Genomic DNA, 20,175 nt, shown 5'->3' with positions numbered 1-20,175 from the left:
TATGTTTAACGTCGATAAATGATGTCGCTAAAATGACAGTTATCATTGATAAATGGCGAAATTTCTTCACACGAAGGGCGTGGGAGGGATTTCAGCCTTCACCTTGGAAGGTGTGACAACAGCACGAATGGTGATTGGCTGAAAGCTGGATTGACCTCACCACCCGAACACAGCTTGCATGGCTGCCGACTTCTGAGGACAGTGCAGTGCAGGTCTTTCAGAAATTATAACAAGATGAGCCTCCGGTACTGCTGCCCCAGACAGGTTGGTCGCTTTTATGTAACTTGCAGTAAGGTCCAGGTTATTGTGCGAGAGAATCAGATTATGCTGACTTTATTTTAGTGGCGAAATAATAAAATGTGTCCTTGAAACACTATTCCATCTTCGTGAAAACAACTCTGGACGGTGCAATCTAGGAATTACGTGGACCGTGTCAGTACCACTGGCAAGGTAAACAAGCTTTTATAACCCCGCCAGAAGACGTTTAGGGAAACCGACAGGAGTGCAAAGGGCAGACATTAACTTAGTTTTCCTCGCCAGTACTTGACTACACCCCTCTCGATGGTATCTGGACCAATATTTCCAACACTAATGATGTAGGGCAAGTTTCAGTTTGAGTTTTAGTGTTCCCAAAAATGTTAAGACCCTGGTGAAATTTAGATATATATATATATATATATATATATATATATATATATATATAGGGCCAACCTTCATATCATATATTTGGCAATTGATTATAGGTTTAATAAAAGCCTTGAACAGGTGTGAAACAATAGGCCACACATACACACAGACAACAAGAATCAAGCTTATTTACAGAAATTGTGAATCTTCTTTGTATATAATGCTTCATGAAGACTTTGGAGTTATAACTGGGATCAGTATCACAATTACAAAATTAGTTACTTTAGTGGTATGCACTTGTGTATAGTATCTGCTTCTTATAGTATTTGGCCCAGAATGTTAAAATGTGTTGCACATCATTGCTAATTGCTTGATGGTGCCTTTAATCGTCTGTTTATAGTTACCCTTCTCAGCTTTTTTATGCAAAATGTGTGCAGACATGTCTTGCATACACTCAGTGACACACTTATGTACACACACGTGTGCTTGCCAACATACTTTTGCGCTTACACTTGCATGCATGTATACAGGACAGCATGAGCATACGGTGACTGACATACACACTCAGATGATATAGCCAGCATTACCTATGACTTCTTTTAACTTACCATCCTGATTGAGATGTATGAATTTGTAAAATATGAATCATATATGAATTATGCGTAATATGAATTATATTATGAGAGGAAAATAAGAAAGAAGAAACATGCCAGGTTGCCTACCATTAACCTGCATTAAGGAAATTGAAGATGAATGTGTTTTTTTCTGCCGATACGCTCTGGCACACTTGACCTCCCCTCTGGCACAGTTCTCGTGATGTGAAAGCTGAGCACACTGTCTCGGTGTCTGCAGTGGAGCGTTAAACACACACAGGACATGAACTTGATAATGGCTAGAAAGTTTGTGACTCTGCATTTATGTTGGACTCTATTAGAGCTCTAACAGATTTATCTTTTGAATGTGATAATACATGGCATTCTTTTTTTTTCTTTTTTATATTATAGATTATAGTGGTCTGTTTTAACATATAAACATGCATAATGACATGCTTTGTGAATAGCAGTTTCCATAGAAGTGTGTTGAATTATTGTATCGCATTGTATTGTGTTGTTTTACTATATTTTAGAGAATTGTCACAACAGATTCCTCTATGTGAAATTGAGGTTGCTCTCAACAGGGAAAGCTTGTTGCTACAGTGAGAGCACCACCCATTTTGGAAATATTTTTGTATGTCTCCATGTGTATTTGTTTTTCTGTCAAAGACTCCCCAAAATTCACTTAAAGTGGATGTTGGGGTTCTTTTTCAGTGAGTTGCTATTTTCATAACAGACTGTGCTGAAGAAGGGACAGAATGGTAGGAGTGAGCTGTGACTGGAACACAGATATTTTGAATTTCATAAGTCTTACAGATGTTGTGATTTACCTTTTCAAACTATTTTGTTGCCGTAAACATTGTCTTTAACTAAATGATTGAAAGAGAGCATGAAAGTGAAGTTGCAGGGTAATATTTTTCTTCATTTCACTCATGAAATTTCTTCATTCTGGTCTTAAGATATTTAGTTTTGGAAAATGATACAATATTTATTAATTTATATTCCTTTTGTCATTTTCAGCTGTTGAAAACACTGTCTGGAGTGCGTCATTTTAGCCAGGTGTCAGGACTGAATGTAAGATATGTGTATATTTATCCGTGTGTGTGACTGTTTTTTGTGTGTACATGTGTTACATTTGTACATGGCCGTATATGTATGTGCAAGCATTTATGTGTTGTGCATGAGTGTTGAATGGAATGTATATACTGTGTAGGTATTTGTATGTGTGTGTGAAGTACCTGCACTGTGTGTGTGTGTGTGTGTGTGTGTGTGTGTGTGTGTGTGTTTCAGGTTGGAATAATGGGATAAGTTCATAGGGTCAGAGTGATGTTGTAATTTTGTGATGTGTGAGGCATCTGCACCGTGTGTGTGTTTCAGGTTGGAATAATGGGATAAGCTCATTGGGTCAGATTGATGTTGTAATTTAGTGATGATGTAGAAAAGATAATGCAAGAACACAATAGCAGTTAGGGAAGGGGGGAGAGGGGGTATGGGGGGGGGGGGGGGGTATGAAGTGAGCAGGAGGATGTTTGGGATATCATTGACCATGAACAGTATTGCTGACTGGCGTCAGTACAGAGGTGTTACACTGTGTCTGCCTCCCTCCTGACAGGACGTGGTGATAGTGAGCGCGGTGAGGACCCCCATTGGCTCCTTCCTCAGCAGTCTGGCGGAGATGCCTGCTCCCCAACTGGGTGCCATTGCCGTGAAGGAAGCCATCAATCGGGCAGGTGAGTTCTTCATGTCATCTTCTGCATTCATGGGCTGCGACAGCTGAGGAGTGGTTAAAGCACTGGACGATGAAATGAAGAATGACTGCTGAGTCTATAAAGACACCAAATGGAGAAAGTTTTGAAAAACTCTAGGTTGTAAAATAAGACTCATTTTTGATCAAAAGTGAGTCTTATTTTACATACAGCCCACAGTTTTGTAAACTTTCTTCGTTTTAAGCATTGGACTTTCAGTCTGCGGGTGCTGGATTTAGATTTTTGGTTTCATCGCACCTGGAGGGTTAAGGATAGAGATTTTCCTGATCTCCCAAGACAACAGATGTGCAGACCTTCCAGTGCCTGAACCTCCTTTGTGTGTGTATGTGTGTATGCTTGCAGAAGATCAAATACATGTGTTGAAGATCATGTGATCTGTATCGGCGTTCAGTGGGATATGGAAACAAGAACTTACCCAGTTTGCACATCCATGAAAACAAACTGTGATGCATGCACATGGTAAAAATGGTCATACACTTAAAAGTACATGAATATGAGTGAACTTGAGAGTTGCAGCACATAAACACAGAGGAAGAATGAGCTGCAATGCCCATATTCACTCGTCTCTTGGCATGGGCTTCTACATTTTTATCCTGTAGTTTAGGCAGCCAAACTTTGTTTTGGGGGGTGTGCATTTCTGTAACTCACTAAACACTATTACGACATTTTTGACATGCATATTTATTCTTCAACATGAGCATGTTTGATTTTATGCTTGCGTGCATGCATGAAAGGGATCAAGGCACTATCGCTAGTTTCAGTTCTGCACATGGGTTGAAATAAAATACTGGAAATAACTGATTTGCTATCCTGAACCCACCTGGTGCCAATTTCTGTGTTGAACCCATGACCGTCAGGTCGAAAGTCCAGTGTTCTGATCGCTGGAATGTTGCACCAGTTCACAGGATGCTGTCTGCACTGTGTGTGTGTTTTTTGATACCTTCCTATCCAGTCTTTTATCTCTAAAAAGATTTTTTTTTTTTTTTAATACATAAATATATTTCTTTTGAACTGCATGTTTAAACTGTTAGGATTAATTATTTGCTGTTTTTCTAACTGAATGTTTGTTTGTTTTTATTACTCTGCAACACATGTTTCAAAAAGTAATTACTTGTATTCTGAATTAATGGACAGTGTCTTATTTAAACTTATTATATAGACTGTCGTTAAATTCTGTCAGAGTGAAACCTGTTACCAGAGTGTTAGTTTGCAGTTTAGTTGTAAAGTAAAAACAAAAAAAAAAGTTCTCTGACATTTTCCTGCATTTATTTGATTATTGTAACTTTTCACATGTTTTGTGTTGTCATGCCTTGTTGTCATGCCATATTTTATGGCCAACACTTGTTCTTAGGCCAACAAGAAAAACTGACACACAGTGGAGCACACACTTTGTGTTATCTTTGGTGGATCAGTGACAAAAGTGTCCTGTGACCTGTTTGATGACTGAATGATAGTAATGATAACAAAGAGTTCTTTTATTGCATGATTCCCCAAAGCAGGCTAGAACATTAAGATAAGAAATGACAGAATTGTGTTGTGAGATGAAGTGACAGAAGTGTCATGAGTCCAGTTTTGAGAATGAGTTATGGAAGTGTCATGGATCTTTTGGGGGAAGGGGGGTGGGGGGGGAGGGAAGGGGGAGTGGGGGGGGGGGGCAAGAAGCTAGAGAAGTGTCATGTGTCCTGTTTTTGAAAGAAGTGATATAACTCTTCCGTGTCCTGTTTAGGGAAGTGTTATGTCTAGGGGAGAAGTGACAGTTTCAGTTTCAGTTTCACTTTCTCAAGGAGGCGTCACTGCGTTCGGACAAATCCATACACGCTACACCGCATCTGTTGAGCAGATGCCTGACCAGCAGCATAACCCAACGCGCTTAGTCAGGCCTTGAGTGCATGCTTACATATTTGTGTACCTATGAAAGTGGATTTCATTTTACGTAATTTCGCCAGAGGACAACACTCTCGTTGCCATGGGTTCTTTTTCAGTGCGCCAAGTGCGTGCTGCACACGGGACCTCGGTTTATCGTCTCATCCGAAAGACTAGACGCTCAGTTTGATTTTCCAGTCAAATTTAGGAGAAAGGGCGAGAGCAGGATTCGAACCCACACCCTCACGGACTCTCTGTATTGGCAGCTGAGCGTCTTAACCATTCTGCCACCTTCCTCCTGAAGTGTCTTGTGTCCTGTTTAGGGAAGAAGTGTCATGTGCTGTTCAGGGAAGAAGTGTCATGTGCTGTTCAGGGAAGAAGTATCATGTGCTGTTCAGGGAAGAAGTGTCCTGTTTAGGGAAGAAGTATCATGTGCTGTTCAGGGAAGAAGTATCATGTGCTGTTCAGGGAAGAAGTATCATGTGCTGTTCAGGGAAGAAGTATCATGTGCTGTTCAGGGAAGAAGTGTCATGTGCTGTTCAGGGAAGAAGTATCATGTGCTGTTCAGTGAAGAAGTATCATGTGCTGTTCAGGGAAGAAGTATCATGTGCTGTTCAGGGAAGAAGTGTGCTGTTTAGGGAAGAAGTATCAGGTGCTGTTCAGGGAAGAAGTGTCCTGTTTAGGGAAGAAGTATCATGTGCTGTTCAGGGAAGAAGTGTCCTGTTTAGGGAAGAAGTGTCCTGTTTAGGGAAGAAGTATCAGGTGCTGTTCAGGGAAGAAGTGTCCTGTTTAGGGAAGAAGTATCATGTGCTGTTCAGGGAAGAAGTGTCCTGTTTAGGGAAGAAGTATCATGTGCTGTTCAGGGAAGAAGTGATAGAACTCTTCTTTGTCCTGTTTAGGGAAGTGTTATGTCTAGGGAAGAAGTGACAGAAATGTCATGTGTCCTGTTTAGGGAAGAAGTGTCTTATTTAGGGAAGAAGTGTCCTGTGTCCTGTTTAGGGAATAAGTGTCCTGTGTCCTGTTTAGGGAAGAAGTGTCCTGTTTAGGGAAGAAGTGTCCTGTGTCCTGTTTAGGGAAGAAGTGTCCTGTGTCCTGTTAGGGAAGAAGTGTCCTGTTTAGAGAAGGTGTCATGTGTCCTGTTAAGGGAAAAAGTGTCCTGTTTAGGGAAGGTGTCCTGTGTCCTGTTAGGGAAGAAGTGACAGAACTCTCCTGTGTCCTGTTAAGGGAAGAAGTGTCATGATCAGGGAAGAAGTGTCCTGTGTCCTGTTAGGGAAGAAGTGACAGAACTCTCTGTGTCCTGTTAAGGGAAGAAGTGTCATGATCAGGGAAGAAGTGTCCTGTGTCCTGTTAAGGAAGAAGTGACAGAACTCTCCTGTGTCCTGTTAAGGGAAGAAGTGTCATGATCAGGGAAGAAGTGTCCTGTGTCCTGTTTAGGGAAGGTGTCCTGTGTCCTGTTAGGGAAGAAGTGTCATGTGTCCTGTTCTGGGAAGAAGTGTCATGTGTCTTGTTGAGCAAAGAAGTGACAGAAGTGTCACAAGTCTCTTGTGGTGAAGAAGTGTCATGTGTCCTGTTGAGGGAAGAAGTGTCAGAAGTGTTCTGTGTCCTGTTTGGTAAAGGAGTGTCATGTGTCCCGTTTGGTGAAGAAGTGACAGAAGTGTCCTTTGTCCTGTTTGATGGAGTGACAGAAGTGTCCAGTTTGGGGAAGGAGTGACATTTGAGCCTTGTTCATTTATTTTATATTTATACGATTTTTTTTTAACAGTAAATACATCTATATAGTTTTTTTTCTTCTTTTTTTTCTTTTTTCCTTGATAACTTTTTATTGATTATTTTTCCCCAGGTATAGCCGGAGAGGAAGTGAACGAAGTGTACATGGGCAATGTGCTGCAGGCCTTTGAGGGGCAGGCTCCGTGTCGACAGGCCACGCTGGGTGCAGGTACACGCTTTGGAATCGTTTGACATACATAGTGAATTGATGTGTGTGTTGTGTGTGTGGTGTGTATGTGTATTTGTGTGGGTGTGTGTTCGGATATGTTGTGTGTATGTTTGATCATGTGTGTGTGTGTGTGTGTGTGTTTGGGAGACAGAAAGGATCAAGCTACTTCTTAATTCTAAAAAAAAAAAAAAAAAAAAGCTTTATATCTTGTTTTATAATGTGTGTGTTTAAGCCTGTTTATTCTTTTGCTTGTGTTTATGAATCTTGGTGTATGTGTATGAGCAGTTACCAAAATATCCTCTGTGAGGGATTTATTAATAAAGTGATGATGTGTTCTACTGAACTTTACTGTACTGCGCTGTATTGTATTGCATATTCAGTGATATTGTATCGTGTTGTATTTCAAATATATTGAGTTCTTGTAAGCATATCTTTACAGTGTGATAATATGTGGCACTGTTGTCAAAATTTATGAGCAAAGATTAGTAAGTGTAGGAAAAAACATAGTAACTTTCTCTCATCCCCTCTAAGTCTGATGCATTGGTGGCATACATAATTTTCAATAGTGAAACAATTTGAACAACTATGGCTATATTTTGAATAGTATTTGTGTCACAGCTTTTTAAAATCTGGATTATTTGGGGGTCTACAATCTGCTTCTTCTTTGTTCGTAGGCTGGAACTCCTATGTTCACTCGTATGTGCACAAGTAGGCTTTTATGTGTATGACTGTTTTTACTCCGCCAATTAGGCAGCCATACTATGTTTTGGGGTGTGTGCATGCTGGGTATGTTCTTGTTTCCATAACCCACCAAATGCTGAAATGGATTTCAGGATCTGAAACGTGCGTTTTTGATCTTCTGCTTGCGTATACATACAAAGGGGGTTCAGGCACAAGCAGGTCTGCACATATGTTGACCTGGGAGATCAGAAAAATCTCCATCCTTTACCCACCAGGGGCTGGTACCAAGATTCAAACCTGGGGCCCTCAGATTGAAAGTCCAAAGCTTTAACCACTCGGCTATTGCGCCCGTTGTCTACAGTCAAATGGTGGTTGCAGGTTTACCTATCACCACCCCCACTACCACCATCAACAAGGTGTGTGCTTCTGGCATGAAGTCCGTCATGTTGGCTGCTCAGAACCTGATGTGTGGACACCAGGTATGTGAGTGGGAACAACACATGCATGCACACACACACACACACACACACGCACGCACCCATTCATGCATGCACACATGCACACTCAAGCATGCACACACATGTACACACACACACACACATACATGCCACAACTCAACACAACACAAACACACAACCCTACACTATACAACGCAACACAAACACTAGACAATACACTCAACACAACAAAAAGAGCAAAGCACAGCTCAGCACAGCTCTGCACGATGGAGGACACAATGCACAAATTGAAACAGTTGGTATATTATGCTGTGTGTTGCAAGAAGACGACAAACTGTGCATGTTCGAGCATTTATGAAGAAGACAGAAATGTTTTATACTACTCCAACTACTACTGCAATAATTTATTTTATAATAATTCATTATTACTGTTATTGTTGTTGTCATTATTAGTTTTACCACTATTATCATCATCATCATCATCATCATTATTATTGATTGTTGGACTTATGATCCAGTGTTCACCAGTGGTCCGGATTTGTGACCCTGTTTCAGCATGGTGTCGTGTGTGTCCTTGGTGAGGCACCTGACTCATGATTATCCTCACTCCACCCAGGACTGTGCCCTGCCTTGGGTACCTGAATTCGGTTGGGGAAGGTTCAAAGAGCAGGAGGACAGGACAGGTCCCTGCCTTGGGTACCTGAATTCGGTTGGGGAAGGTTGAAAGAGCAGAAGGACAGGACAGGTCCCTGCCTTGGGTACCTGACTTCGGTTGGGGAAGGTTGAAAGAGCGGAAGGACAGGACAGGTCCCTGCCTTGGGTACCTGACTTCGGTTGGGGAAGGTTGAAAGAGCGGAAGGACAGGACAGGTCCCTGCCTTGGGTACCTGACTTTGGTTGAAGAAGGTTGAAAGAGCGGAAGGACATGACTTTGCCCTGCCTTGGGTACCTGACCGGTTGGGGAAGGTTGAAAGAGCAGGACAGGACAGGTCCCTGCCTTGGGTACCTGACTTCGGTTGGGGAAGGTTGAAAGAGCAGAAGGACAGGACAGGTCCCTGCCTTGGGTACCTGACTTCAGTTGAGGAAGGTTGAAAGAGTGGAAGTAGACAAGTGGGTCCTGCTTTGGGTACCTGACCAGTTGAGGAAGGTTGAAACAGTGGAAGGACAGGACAGCTCCCTGCCTTGGGTACCTGACTTCGGTTGGGGAAGGTTGAAAGAGCAGGAGGACAGGACTTTGCCCTGCCTTGGGTACCTGACTTCGGTTGGGGAAGGTTGAAAGAGCGGAAGGACAGGACTTTGCCCTGCCTTGGGTACCTGACTTTGGTTGGGGAAGGTTGAAAGAGCGGAAGGAGAGGAGTGAGCCCTGTCTTGGGTACCTGACTTCGGTTGGTGAAGGTTGAAAGAGCGGAAGGACAGGACTTTGCCCTGCCTCCCTAATGTTGAGCCCTGGACACAGTGGATGTGAATTCACTGCCGTGAATGGCAGTAAAAGGGTATTGGACCTCTAACCATCATTATTGTTATTGTGATGATGATTATGATGATTGACGTGCGTTTCAGGAGGTGATGGTGGCGGGGGGGATGGAGAGTATGTCCAATGTACCGTACTACATGAAGCGGGGAACCACGCCCTATGGGGGAGTGCAGCTGGTGGTGAGTGCCTCAGTTTCACAGACACACACACACACACACACACACACAGACGTCTGTTGTGACAAAAAAAAGTAATAATGATAATAACAGTGATAATGATATTATATCCTGCTACTACTGATAATAATGACAAGAAGTGGAGTGTTGGCCTGGTGGTAATGTGTCCATCTAGGAACCGAGAGAATCTGAGTGCACTGGTTCTAATCCCAAAGTCGCCAGTATTTTCTCCCCCTCCACTGGACCTTGAGTGGTGGTCTGTACACTAGTCATTTGGATGAGACGATAAACCGAGGTTTCGTGTGCAGCATGTACTTAGCACCTGTAAAAGAACCCATGGCAACAAAAGGGTTGTCCCTGCCAAAATTCTGTTGAAAAATCCACTTTGATTCACTCAGAGAAATCTGTTGTGAGAAAAAGAGTAATACAGTATATATATACCCCCACCCTCCCTCTTTTCTGCAAATAATCATTCTCTTTCAATCACTTCAAGCGAACAGTCTGACAAGATTTTGCCACACCTAGTACTCAGTTCGTCATCAGTTACTTGTAAGGCTTCTGTTGTGGTTCATTGTCCTCCATTTTGAAAGCATCGTGAGAGGGGTAGTGACAGTAACATCCAGAAATGATCATGCAGAGCATGATTGGCTGTTGTTCCTCGCGGATGATTAAAGCAGATGTATCAAGTCAAACTCTGTTTACGAGGGTAATATTCGACTTCAGGTCAAGTCAAATTTTTTTTATTTATAGGGCAATTGATAAGCAAGGAACATGGTTTGTTTGGTTTTTTTTTTACCTCCAGCCCTATGGAGGGACTGAAAGAAGCAGCAAATTATATAATTATATATTATGAATTACATGTTAGGAGGAGGGAGAGTGTGTGCTTCATTTTATAGTGTAACTCGTCACGTTTCTCTGTGTTTCAGGATGCCATTGTGTATGATGGTCTGACTGATGTCTACAACAAATTCCACATGGTCAGTTTTCCAAAACTTTGTGTCTGTATGTGTATGTGCTTGTGTGTGTGTGTGTGTGTCTGTGCATGCGTTCTCAGCTGATCTTTTATTTTCAGTTCACTCATTCTGTTTACACCATTTTTTTCTGAAATGGTTGTTATAAATCAGTATTGGATTTTCACACTCCGATGATTTGATGCAAATAGAAGTATCTAGTATCACTGACAGATGTGTAACATCAGCAGCAAACATGTAACATCACTGATAGACATGCAACATCACTGACAGATGCGTAACATCACTGACAGATGTGTTACATCACCGACTGACATGTAACATCACCAGCAGATATGTAACATTACCAACAGATATGTAACTTCTTCCCTCTTCTTCTTCTTCTTCATTTGTGGGCTACAACTCCCATGTTCACTTGTATGTACACGAGTGGGCTTTTATGTGTATGATCGTTTTTACCCCGCCATGTAGGCAGCCATACTCCGCTTTCAGGGGTGTGCATGCTGGGTATATTCTTGTTTCCATAATCCACCAAACGGTGATATGGATTACAGCATAACATGCGTATTTGATCAGGCACTAGCAGGTCTGCACATACGTTGACCTGGGAGATCAGAAAAATCTTCACCCTTTACCCACCAGGTGCCATTACCAAGATTCGAACCAAGGACCATCAGATTGATAGTCCAATGCTTTAACCATTTGGCTGTTGCGTCTGTCGAGATATGTAACATCAACAGATATGTAACATTACCAACAGATATGTAACATCACTGACAGATTTGTAACAACACTGACTGATGTGTAACATCACCGACAGATGTGTAACATCCAACAGATACAACATCACCAGCAGATGTGTGACATCACCAGAAAATGTGTAACATCACTGACTGGCATTAACATCACTGACAGATGTGTAACATCAGCAACTGACGTGTAACATCACCGACAGACATGTAGCTTAACTGACAGATGTGTAACACTGACAGACGTGTAACATCACTACCACCAACATGTGTAACATCACCAACAGACATGTAACATCACGGAGAGATGTGTAACATCAACAGATATGTAACATCCAACAGATGTAACATCACCAGCAGATGTGTAACATCATTGACAGACGTGGAACATCAGATGTCAGATGTGTAACAACACCGAGAGACATGTAACATGACTGACAGATGTGTAACAACACTGACAGACATGCAGCACCACTGACAGATGTGTAACAACACTGACAGACATGTAACATCACTGACATATGTGGAACATCACTGACAGATGTGGAACAACACTGACAGATGTGGAACATCACTGACAGACATGTAACATCACTGACAGATGTGGAACATCACTGACAGACATGTAACATCACTGACATGTGGAACATCACTGACAGACATGTAACATCACTGACAGATGTGGAACATCACTGACAGATGTGTAGCAACACTGACAGACATGTAACATCACTGACAGATATGTAACAACACCAAGAGACATGTAACACCAGTGACAGATGTGTAACATCAATGACAGATGTGGAATATCACTGACAGACATGGAACATCACTGACAGACATGTAACACCACTGACAGATGTGTAACATCACCGACAGACGTGTAACATTACTGACAGGCATGTGACATCACCGACAGACGTGTAACATAACCAACTGACGTGTAACATCACCGACAGACGTGTAACATCACCGACAGACATATATCATCACTGACAGACATGTAACATCACCGACATATGTGTAACGTCACCGACAGATGTGTAACATCACCGACAGACGTATATCTTCACTGACAGATGTATAACATCACCGACAGATGTGTAACATCACCGACAGACGTATATCATCACTGACAGATGTATAACATCACCGACATATGTGTAACGTCACCGACAGACGTGAAACATCACCGACAGACACTGTGGCATGTTGGCAGGGAAACTGTGCAGAGAACACGGCCAAGAAGTTTGCCATCGGGCGGAAAGAGCAGGACGAGTACGCCATCAGGAGCTACAAGCTGAGTCAGAAGTCTGCCGCTGAGGGGCTGTTCAAGAAAGAGATCGTCCCCGTCATCATCCCGAAGAAGAAAGGTGGGTGGGGGGAAAGAGAGAGAGTGTGTGTGTGTGTGCTTGTGTGTGTGTTTGTGTCACAGTGTGTGTGTGTGTGTGTTTTTTCTCTGTGTGTGTGTGTGTGTACAGTTTTACTTTACTTTTCAGTATATGTATAAGGAACATTTTTCCTTTCATCAATTTGTCTCACTAAGGAGACAGTTCTGTGTTGATTTAAACAATTTTTATTCAAAGAAACAACACAGCATAAGCGCATAAACACAAAAAATCAAGGGAAGGGCATCAGGCATGTGGTGGTCTTTTTCTTTTCAGGTGATGAAGAGTTTGCTCGTCTAAATATTGATTAAAAATGCTTCCCCATAGCAGGATTACTAATTTGGATTAAGAAAGTTAGGGGGTTATGTAAGCCCTGTAGTTTGGGAGCCATATAAGCCTTGATAGTCTGACATGACAAACACTTTAGCTGACATGACAAACACTCTAGTTTGGATTCCTATAGTTTGGGAGCTCTATAAGCCTTGATAGTCTGACATGACAAACCCTCTAGTTTGATTCTGAACGTTTGGAGGCTTTATTAGCTCTGATAATCTGACGTGACCATGACACTAGTTTGGATTCTGAACGTTTGGCAGCTATGTAAGATCTGATAGCCTGATGTGACCATGACACTAGTTTGGATTCTGAACGTTTGGCAGCTGTGTAAGCTCTGATAGCCTGATGTGACCATGACACTAGTTTGGATTCTGAAAGTTTGGCAGCTTTTCAGCCCTGACAGCCTGACGTGACCGTCAGTGAAGATGATGTGTGGCTGATGATGTCTGACTGCGTGCTGTGTGTGTGTGTGTTGCAGGCGACCCAGTATCTGTCAGCGAGGACGAGGAATATAAGAGGGTCAACTTTGATAAATTCCCCACCCTCAAAGCTGTCTTCCAGAAAGAAGGCGGTAAGATATCTTCTTTTTTTTTCTTTTTTCTTTTTAAATGTTGAGATATACATGGAGAGGAGGTGTGTGAGAGAGAGAGAATACTCAAGAATTTAGATGTGAAGTCTGTTACAGTAATTCTCAACAGCTGTTCGCTCCATCTCAGTCTGTACAACTACCTCAAGTCTAGTGAAAGTACAAAAAAAGAAGGGAAAAAAATGTTATGGCTTGACTAGGATTAGTTGGAAGACACCTTGGTCTTACAAAATTATTAGTTGGAAGAAAACTTGGTTCTTAGTTGGAAGAAAACTTGGTTATTACAAAATTATTAGTTGGAAAGAAAACTTGGTCTTACCAACTTATTAGTTGGAAGAAAACTTGGTTCTTACAAAATTATTAGTTGGAAGAAAACTTGGTTCTTGCAAAATTATTAGTTGGAAGAAAACTTGGTTATTAGTTGGAAAACTTGGTTATTAGTTGGAAGAAAGCTTGGTTCTTACAAAATTATTAGTTGGAAAGAAAACTTGGTCTTACCAGCTTATTAGTTGGAAGAAAACTTGGTCTTATAAAATTATTAGTTGAAAGAAAACTTGGTCTTATAAAATTATTAGTTGGAAGAAAACATTGTCTTACAAAATTAGGAACTAACAAGTGCGACAAAGTTACGATTGGTGTTACAAGATCATTTGAAACGTACATGAATGATGTGTTTGAGGGAAGAGCATTGTGACAGATGCAAGAGTGGTGTGGTGGAGGCAAGGCAAGGTGTGATGGGGTGTGGGAGTGGGGGTTCCTGTGTGTTTGTTGAAAGGGGAAAGGTGGCAGAAGGGTTAAGACGCTCAGCTGCCAATGTAGAGAGTCTGTGAGGGTGTGGGTTCAAATCCCGCTGTCGCCCTTTCTCCCAAGTTTGGAAAATCAGAGTGAGCATCTAGTCATTCAGATGAGACGATGAATTGAGGCCCCATGTGCATCATGCACTTGGTGCACTGAAAAAGAACCCATGGCAACGAGAGTGTACTGAGACTCTAGTCAAACTGAGGTCCTGTGTGTAGCATGCACTTGGCGCACTGAAAAAGAACCCATGGCAATGAGAGTGTTGCCCTCTGTCAAAATTCTGTTGAAGAAATCCACACTGATCGGTACACAAATACATGAGCGTGCACTCAAGGCCTGACCAAGCAAGTCAGGTTATGGTGCTGGTCAGGCAATCTTACCTAGCTAGATGTGATGTAGCGTACATGGATTTGTCTGAACGCAGTGACGCCTCCTTGAGAAACTGAAACTGTTGAAACAGGCACGGTGACGGCAGCCAATGCCAGCACACTGAACGACGGGGCGGCGGCCCTGGTCCTGATGACTGCCCGGAAAGCCAGTCAGTTGGGGGTCAAACCTCTGGCCAGGATCATGGGTAGGTGACATCTCTCTCTCCACACGCTTTGTGTGGGTCTTCGTGTGCTTCGCTTCTGTTTTCAGTTCGCATGTGTGATGGATGAATGAATGAGTATTGATACTTACATAGCACCTAGAAGGGTGCAGTAGCTGAGCGGTCAAAGCGTTGAACTTTCAGTCTTAGGGTCCTGGATTCGAATCTCAATAACGGCGCCTGGTGGGTAAAGGGTGGAGATTTTTCGGATCTCCCAGGTCAATATGTGCAGACCTGCTAGTGCCTGAACCTCCTGTGTGTATATACATGACTCGTATATGCACAAGAGAAATGAGGTCTTGCATCCAGTCATGTATCATGTCGTAATGGCACTGTGTGACATATTGTCAGTTGTGGTATTCCATGTCAAAATATTGCAGTGTTGTGGTTAGTTATAGTTATGTTGTAGTCACTGTGTCTCAAATGGTACTGTGTGACATAGTCATCGGTGGTATGCCACGCCAAAATGACACGGCGTTGTGGTTAGTCCTTTTGTAATGTCACTGTGTGTCTAATGGCACTGTGTGAACTGTGTGACATATTGTGTGTTGTGGTATGCCATGTCAAAATGACACGGCGTTGTGGTTAATCCTTTTGTAATGGCACTGTGTGAACTGTGTGACATACTGTGTGTCGTGGTATGCCATGTCCAAATGATGCGATGTTGTGGCCAGTCATGTAGTAATGTCACTGTGTGTTGCGGTGGTGTTTCAGGTTTTGCTGATGCTGCCATTGCTCCCATCGACTTTCCGACAGCACCTGCCGAAGCCATCCCCAAGGTAAAGTGGTTGTCAGTTTAGCAGTTTAATTCGTTCCAGAGGCAGAGTTTGTTGACTGGTGATGTGCCTCCTTCGTAAGGGTGTGTTTCAGTTTCAGTTTCTCAAGAAGGCATCACTGCATTAAGACAAATCCATATATGCTGCACCACATCTGCTAGGCAGATGCCTGACACCAGCATAACCCAGCTCGCTTTGTCAGGCCTTGAGTGCATGCGTACATGTTTGTAGACCTGTCCGAGTGGATTTCTGCTGCAGAATTTTGCCATTGGACAACTCTCATTGCCATGGGTTCTTTTTCATTATGTCAATACTGCATGCATCTCATCTGAATGACAAGACGCTCAGTTTGATTTTCCAGTTAAACTTAGGAGAAAGGGCGAGTGTGGGATTTAAACCCAGACCCTCACAGACGCTGTACTGGCAGATAGTGGCTGATAGGCATTAACCATTCTGCCACCTTCCTCTTTATGGGTGTTTTAAGGTTCTCTCTGTTGCTGTGTACAGGACTACTATGAGGCACAACATAGGAAAGTAATTAACTTGTTACAGCGCTGTTTGTCAGTACTAACCCTGCCATTTAACAATGTTATGATTTAATTGAAGTATTTTCTTATTCTGAAATTGTGTTTTTTAAAATATATCTTTTTTTTCCCTTCTAATTTGATGTGAATGTGTGTGTGTGTGTGTGTGCGGTAAATCCAAGCAGCTGTGTTGCATTGTTTGTTTGTGTGTACTTAGCTTTACATGTTGCTTGTTATCTGTTGATCCAAACTTTGTCATGTTTTGTGTGTACATTGGACTCGGCTGTGGGCCAAGACATTGTGTGGGGTGAGTGACGAGCCTGTGGATGCACAATAAATGTCCATTTAGATGAATAAAAATGTATCGTGAAATTTTTACAAATGACAGACCAAGTACACTTTCAGAACTACAACATCTACAAGGGATGGGGGCAATAGCCGAATGTTAAAGCGTTGGACTTCCAGTCTGAGGGTCCCGGGTTCAAATCTCGGTAACGGCGCCCGGTGGGTGAAGGATGGAGATTTTTCCGATCTCCAAGGTCAACATATGTGCAGACCTGCCTGTGCCTTAACCCATTCATGTGTATACGCAAGCAGAAGATCAAATACGCATGTTAAAGATCCTGTAATCCATGTCAGCGTTTGGTGGGTTATGGAAGCAAGAACATACCCAGCATGCACACCCCTGGAAACGGAGTATGGCTGCCTACATGCATGGTGGGGTAAAAATGGTCATACAAGTAAAAGCCCACTGGTGTACAAACGAGTGAACATGGGAGTTACAGCCCACGAACAAAGAAGTAGTATTGTATTATGCAGGTTTGTACAAATGACAGACCCAGAACACTATCAAGAGTTGATCTACAAGTGAATGAATTACCTGTGCAGGTGTTGAAGATGACAGGGGTCCGGCAGGAGGACGTGGACATGTGGGAGATCAACGAAGCCTTCAGTGTCGTTGTGCTCGCCAACATCAAGGCGCTTGGCCTTGACCCCAACAAGGTCAACGTCAACGGAGGGGCGGTCAGCATCGGACACCCCATCGGGTAAATGGGTGTGTGTGCAAGAGTTGGGTGGCCTTTCCTTTGGCTTTGTGGGTTGTCTTGAGTATGGACTGTGTGGACGTGGTTTGTTTCTGTGTGGGTGTGGTTTGTTTCGGTATGGGTGTGGTGGTTTTGTTTGTGTTGATGTAATTTGTTTCAATGTGGATGTGGTGATTTGTTGGTAAGTGGATAGATTTATTTGTTGATATTTCTCTGTGGATGTGGTGATCTGTTTCTGTGTAGTGATTTGTTCCTTTGTGGATGTGGTTTGTTGAGTGAATGTTTTGTGTGTTTTTTGTGTGTGGATGTGGTTTGTTGAGTGAATGTTTTGTGTGTTTTTTGTGTGTGGATGTGATTTGTTGAGTGAATGTTTTGTGTGTTTTTTGTGTTCTGCATTGTTTCTGTGTTGATTTGTTTTTGTGTGGATGTGTTTCTATGTGGATGCGATTTGTTTCTGTGTGGATGTGGTGACTTGTTTGTGTGGATGTGGTGACTTGTTTGTGTGGATGTGGTGACTCGTTTGTGTGGATGTGGCAATGTGATTCTGTGTGGATGTGGTGGTTTGTTTTTGTGTGGATGTGGCAATGTGTTTCTGTGTGGATGTGGTTTGTTTTTATGTGGATGTGACAGTGTGTTTCTAAGTGTGTTTCTGTGTGGATGTGGTTTGTTTTTATGTGGATGTGAGTGCATTTCTGAGTGGATGTGACAGTATGTTTCTGTGTGGATGTGGAGGTTTGTTTTTTGTGGATGTGACAATGTGTTTCTTTGTGGATGTAGAGGTTTGTTTTTGTGTGGATGTGACAATGTGTTTGTGTGTGGATGTGACAGTGTGTTTCTGTGTGGATGCGACAGTGTTTCTGTGTGGATGTGAAAATGTTTCTGTGTGGACAGCTTTTGTTTCTTTGTGGATGTGGTGATGTTTCTGTGTGATTTGTCTGTGTGTGTGGATGTGTTCCTGTACATTCTCATGTTTTGTTGGAAGTGTGCTTGATGTGGTTGTGCGCCCTCTGTCATTTCCTGCTGTTGCACATTTAGCTACTTAGTGAACGCACTTGCCCCCTTTTTAGTGAATGTGTTGGCTCATCACATAAGTGTTTTTTCAACCAAATATGAACTGCTGTGCTACCAGCGGTCTTGGCAACATGGTTTTTGTCATATGCAAACTTAGAGGACGTGGGTTCTGTCTCCACTGTGGGGGTGTTAGGGCTTGTGTGCTGTGGGCTCAAATGGGAAGACTGGGACAACGCTGCTAATGTGTGACTGCTGATGTGTATGTGTTTTCTTATTTAATATTGCTTGTCACTGTTACTGTGTGGGTGTTCAGCAGATTGTTGAGGCTCTGTGTTACCTCATAGTATCTGTGTGTGCGTGTCTTTGTCAGTGTGTGTATGTGTGTCAAAATGCTGGGGACACTTGCCTCATTTGATATGCGTTATGTGGCAGGATGTCAGGGGCTCGCATCACGGGTCACATGGTGCACAACCTGAAGGCTGGGCAGAAAGGACTGGCGGCCATCTGTAACGGAGGGGGTGGGGCCTCCGCCATCTTGATAGAGAGGCTGTGACCTCTGACCTGATTGGGAGTGCAGGGAGGTCAGTGGCGCAAGGGGGACAACTTGGAAAAGGGGAGTTGGGGGTGACAGACTTGACAGAATCTCACCACTCCAATTTCTGGTAACTTTCAGATCTTCACCCGGCTATCTGAAGGTTTAGTACTTTTCTCCTTTCTTCACTGTGCTGGTTGGCAGACATTGTTGACACAGCATCAGTTGGGGGGAGAAGTGGAGGTTTCCAGACACTGTGAAAATAGCTTTTGTGAAAACAGCGCTTACAGGGAGATGGGAAGGAAGAAAAGAGTATGCATTGTCGATTGTGTTGCAAGTCTGGATTCAGACATTGTCTTGTCATGCGAAATCAGCTTATTGAGGGTGGGGGGAGATCAGCTTTCAGGAGGGGTCGCTGGGTAAGGTGGATTAGGAAACTAAGGCAGTAGTGATGAAGTTGATACTCTGGCTTAGCTATTTCAGAACAGGGAGGGAGAAATCTTCACAAAACCTGAGCCGTGTTCAACAACTTGACCTTGTAGGTTGCTAAACTCAGGAGGGAGAGGTTGCACCGGCAGTGTCTTTGTGAAGATGTAGACATCTAAAGGATTTCATGGGAATGGAGGTATAGTTCTGTTTATGGTGGAGGGAGTGAATAATGGAGATGGTTTGGTTAAATTGATGAAGAAAATGACAGTGCTTTGTGGTGTGGATTTGCTGTGGAAGGACCAAGAGTGCCTCAGGTTTCCACATTCAGCCAACCCGGTTCTTGTGAAGAATGCATATATATATAAAATGTTGTGTGCAAGAAATACATCAGGTACTTTTGTGTGTGCATGGTTTTCTTTTTCTTTTATTTTCCCCCTTTCTTTCTTGCAGTCGCATGTCCAGGTTTGAGGTTTGCTTCTATAATTCTAATGTTTGAAGTGGTATGTTAAAGAAAGTTTTTTTTTCACAACTATGATGCAGATTATTGTAGCAGAGAGGTGACTGGATGGCATAATAAACTTGATGATCAAGGTCTACAATTGCAGAGGGACCTCACTGTTTACTGACATCCACAGTCTGACGCCGGCTTTGAGAATGAGCAGATAGGAGCCTTGGGTGTTTGATGCTGAACGTGTATAGTCAGTGTCATAGTCAGTTGATGCAAGACCTCTGAACCTGATTCTTCCCTGCCCTTGTATGAAGTAGTGCACTTATCCTCACTGCAATTAGTGCAAAACTTTGCAACCAGCACTGTGTCAGGGAATCGCTCGGCAATATGCATGACCGACTCTCAGGCAACTTAATGAATAG

The 20,175-nt window shown here is 42.8% G+C and overlaps 1 protein-coding gene across 1 annotated transcript; it reads left to right on the top strand.

Annotated features, from left to right (window-relative positions):
• The first annotated feature begins 150 nt into the window (after positions 1 to 150).
• On the top strand, positions 151 to 19,707 carry LOC143282807 (acetyl-CoA acetyltransferase, mitochondrial-like). Its single transcript, XM_076588589.1, has 13 exons — positions 151 to 264; positions 2,241 to 2,294; positions 2,833 to 2,950; positions 6,690 to 6,785; positions 7,845 to 7,945; positions 9,484 to 9,576; positions 10,500 to 10,550; positions 12,513 to 12,666; positions 13,496 to 13,588; positions 14,862 to 14,975; positions 15,705 to 15,769; positions 17,179 to 17,336; positions 18,777 to 19,707. The coding sequence occupies exons 1-13, from the start codon at positions 235 to 237 to the stop codon at positions 18,895 to 18,897; spliced, it is 1,248 nt and encodes a 415-aa protein (XP_076444704.1). The 5' UTR covers positions 151 to 234; the 3' UTR covers positions 18,898 to 19,707.
• Positions 19,708 to 20,175: the final 468 nt, after the last annotated feature.

This window comes from Babylonia areolata, chromosome 6 (assembly GCF_041734735.1).
Source record: "Babylonia areolata isolate BAREFJ2019XMU chromosome 6, ASM4173473v1, whole genome shotgun sequence".
Lineage (NCBI taxonomy): Eukaryota > Metazoa > Mollusca > Gastropoda > Neogastropoda > Buccinidae > Babylonia > Babylonia areolata.
Note: the sequence above shows the minus strand (reverse complement) of the source record. Positions and strands in the feature narration are given on the sequence as shown.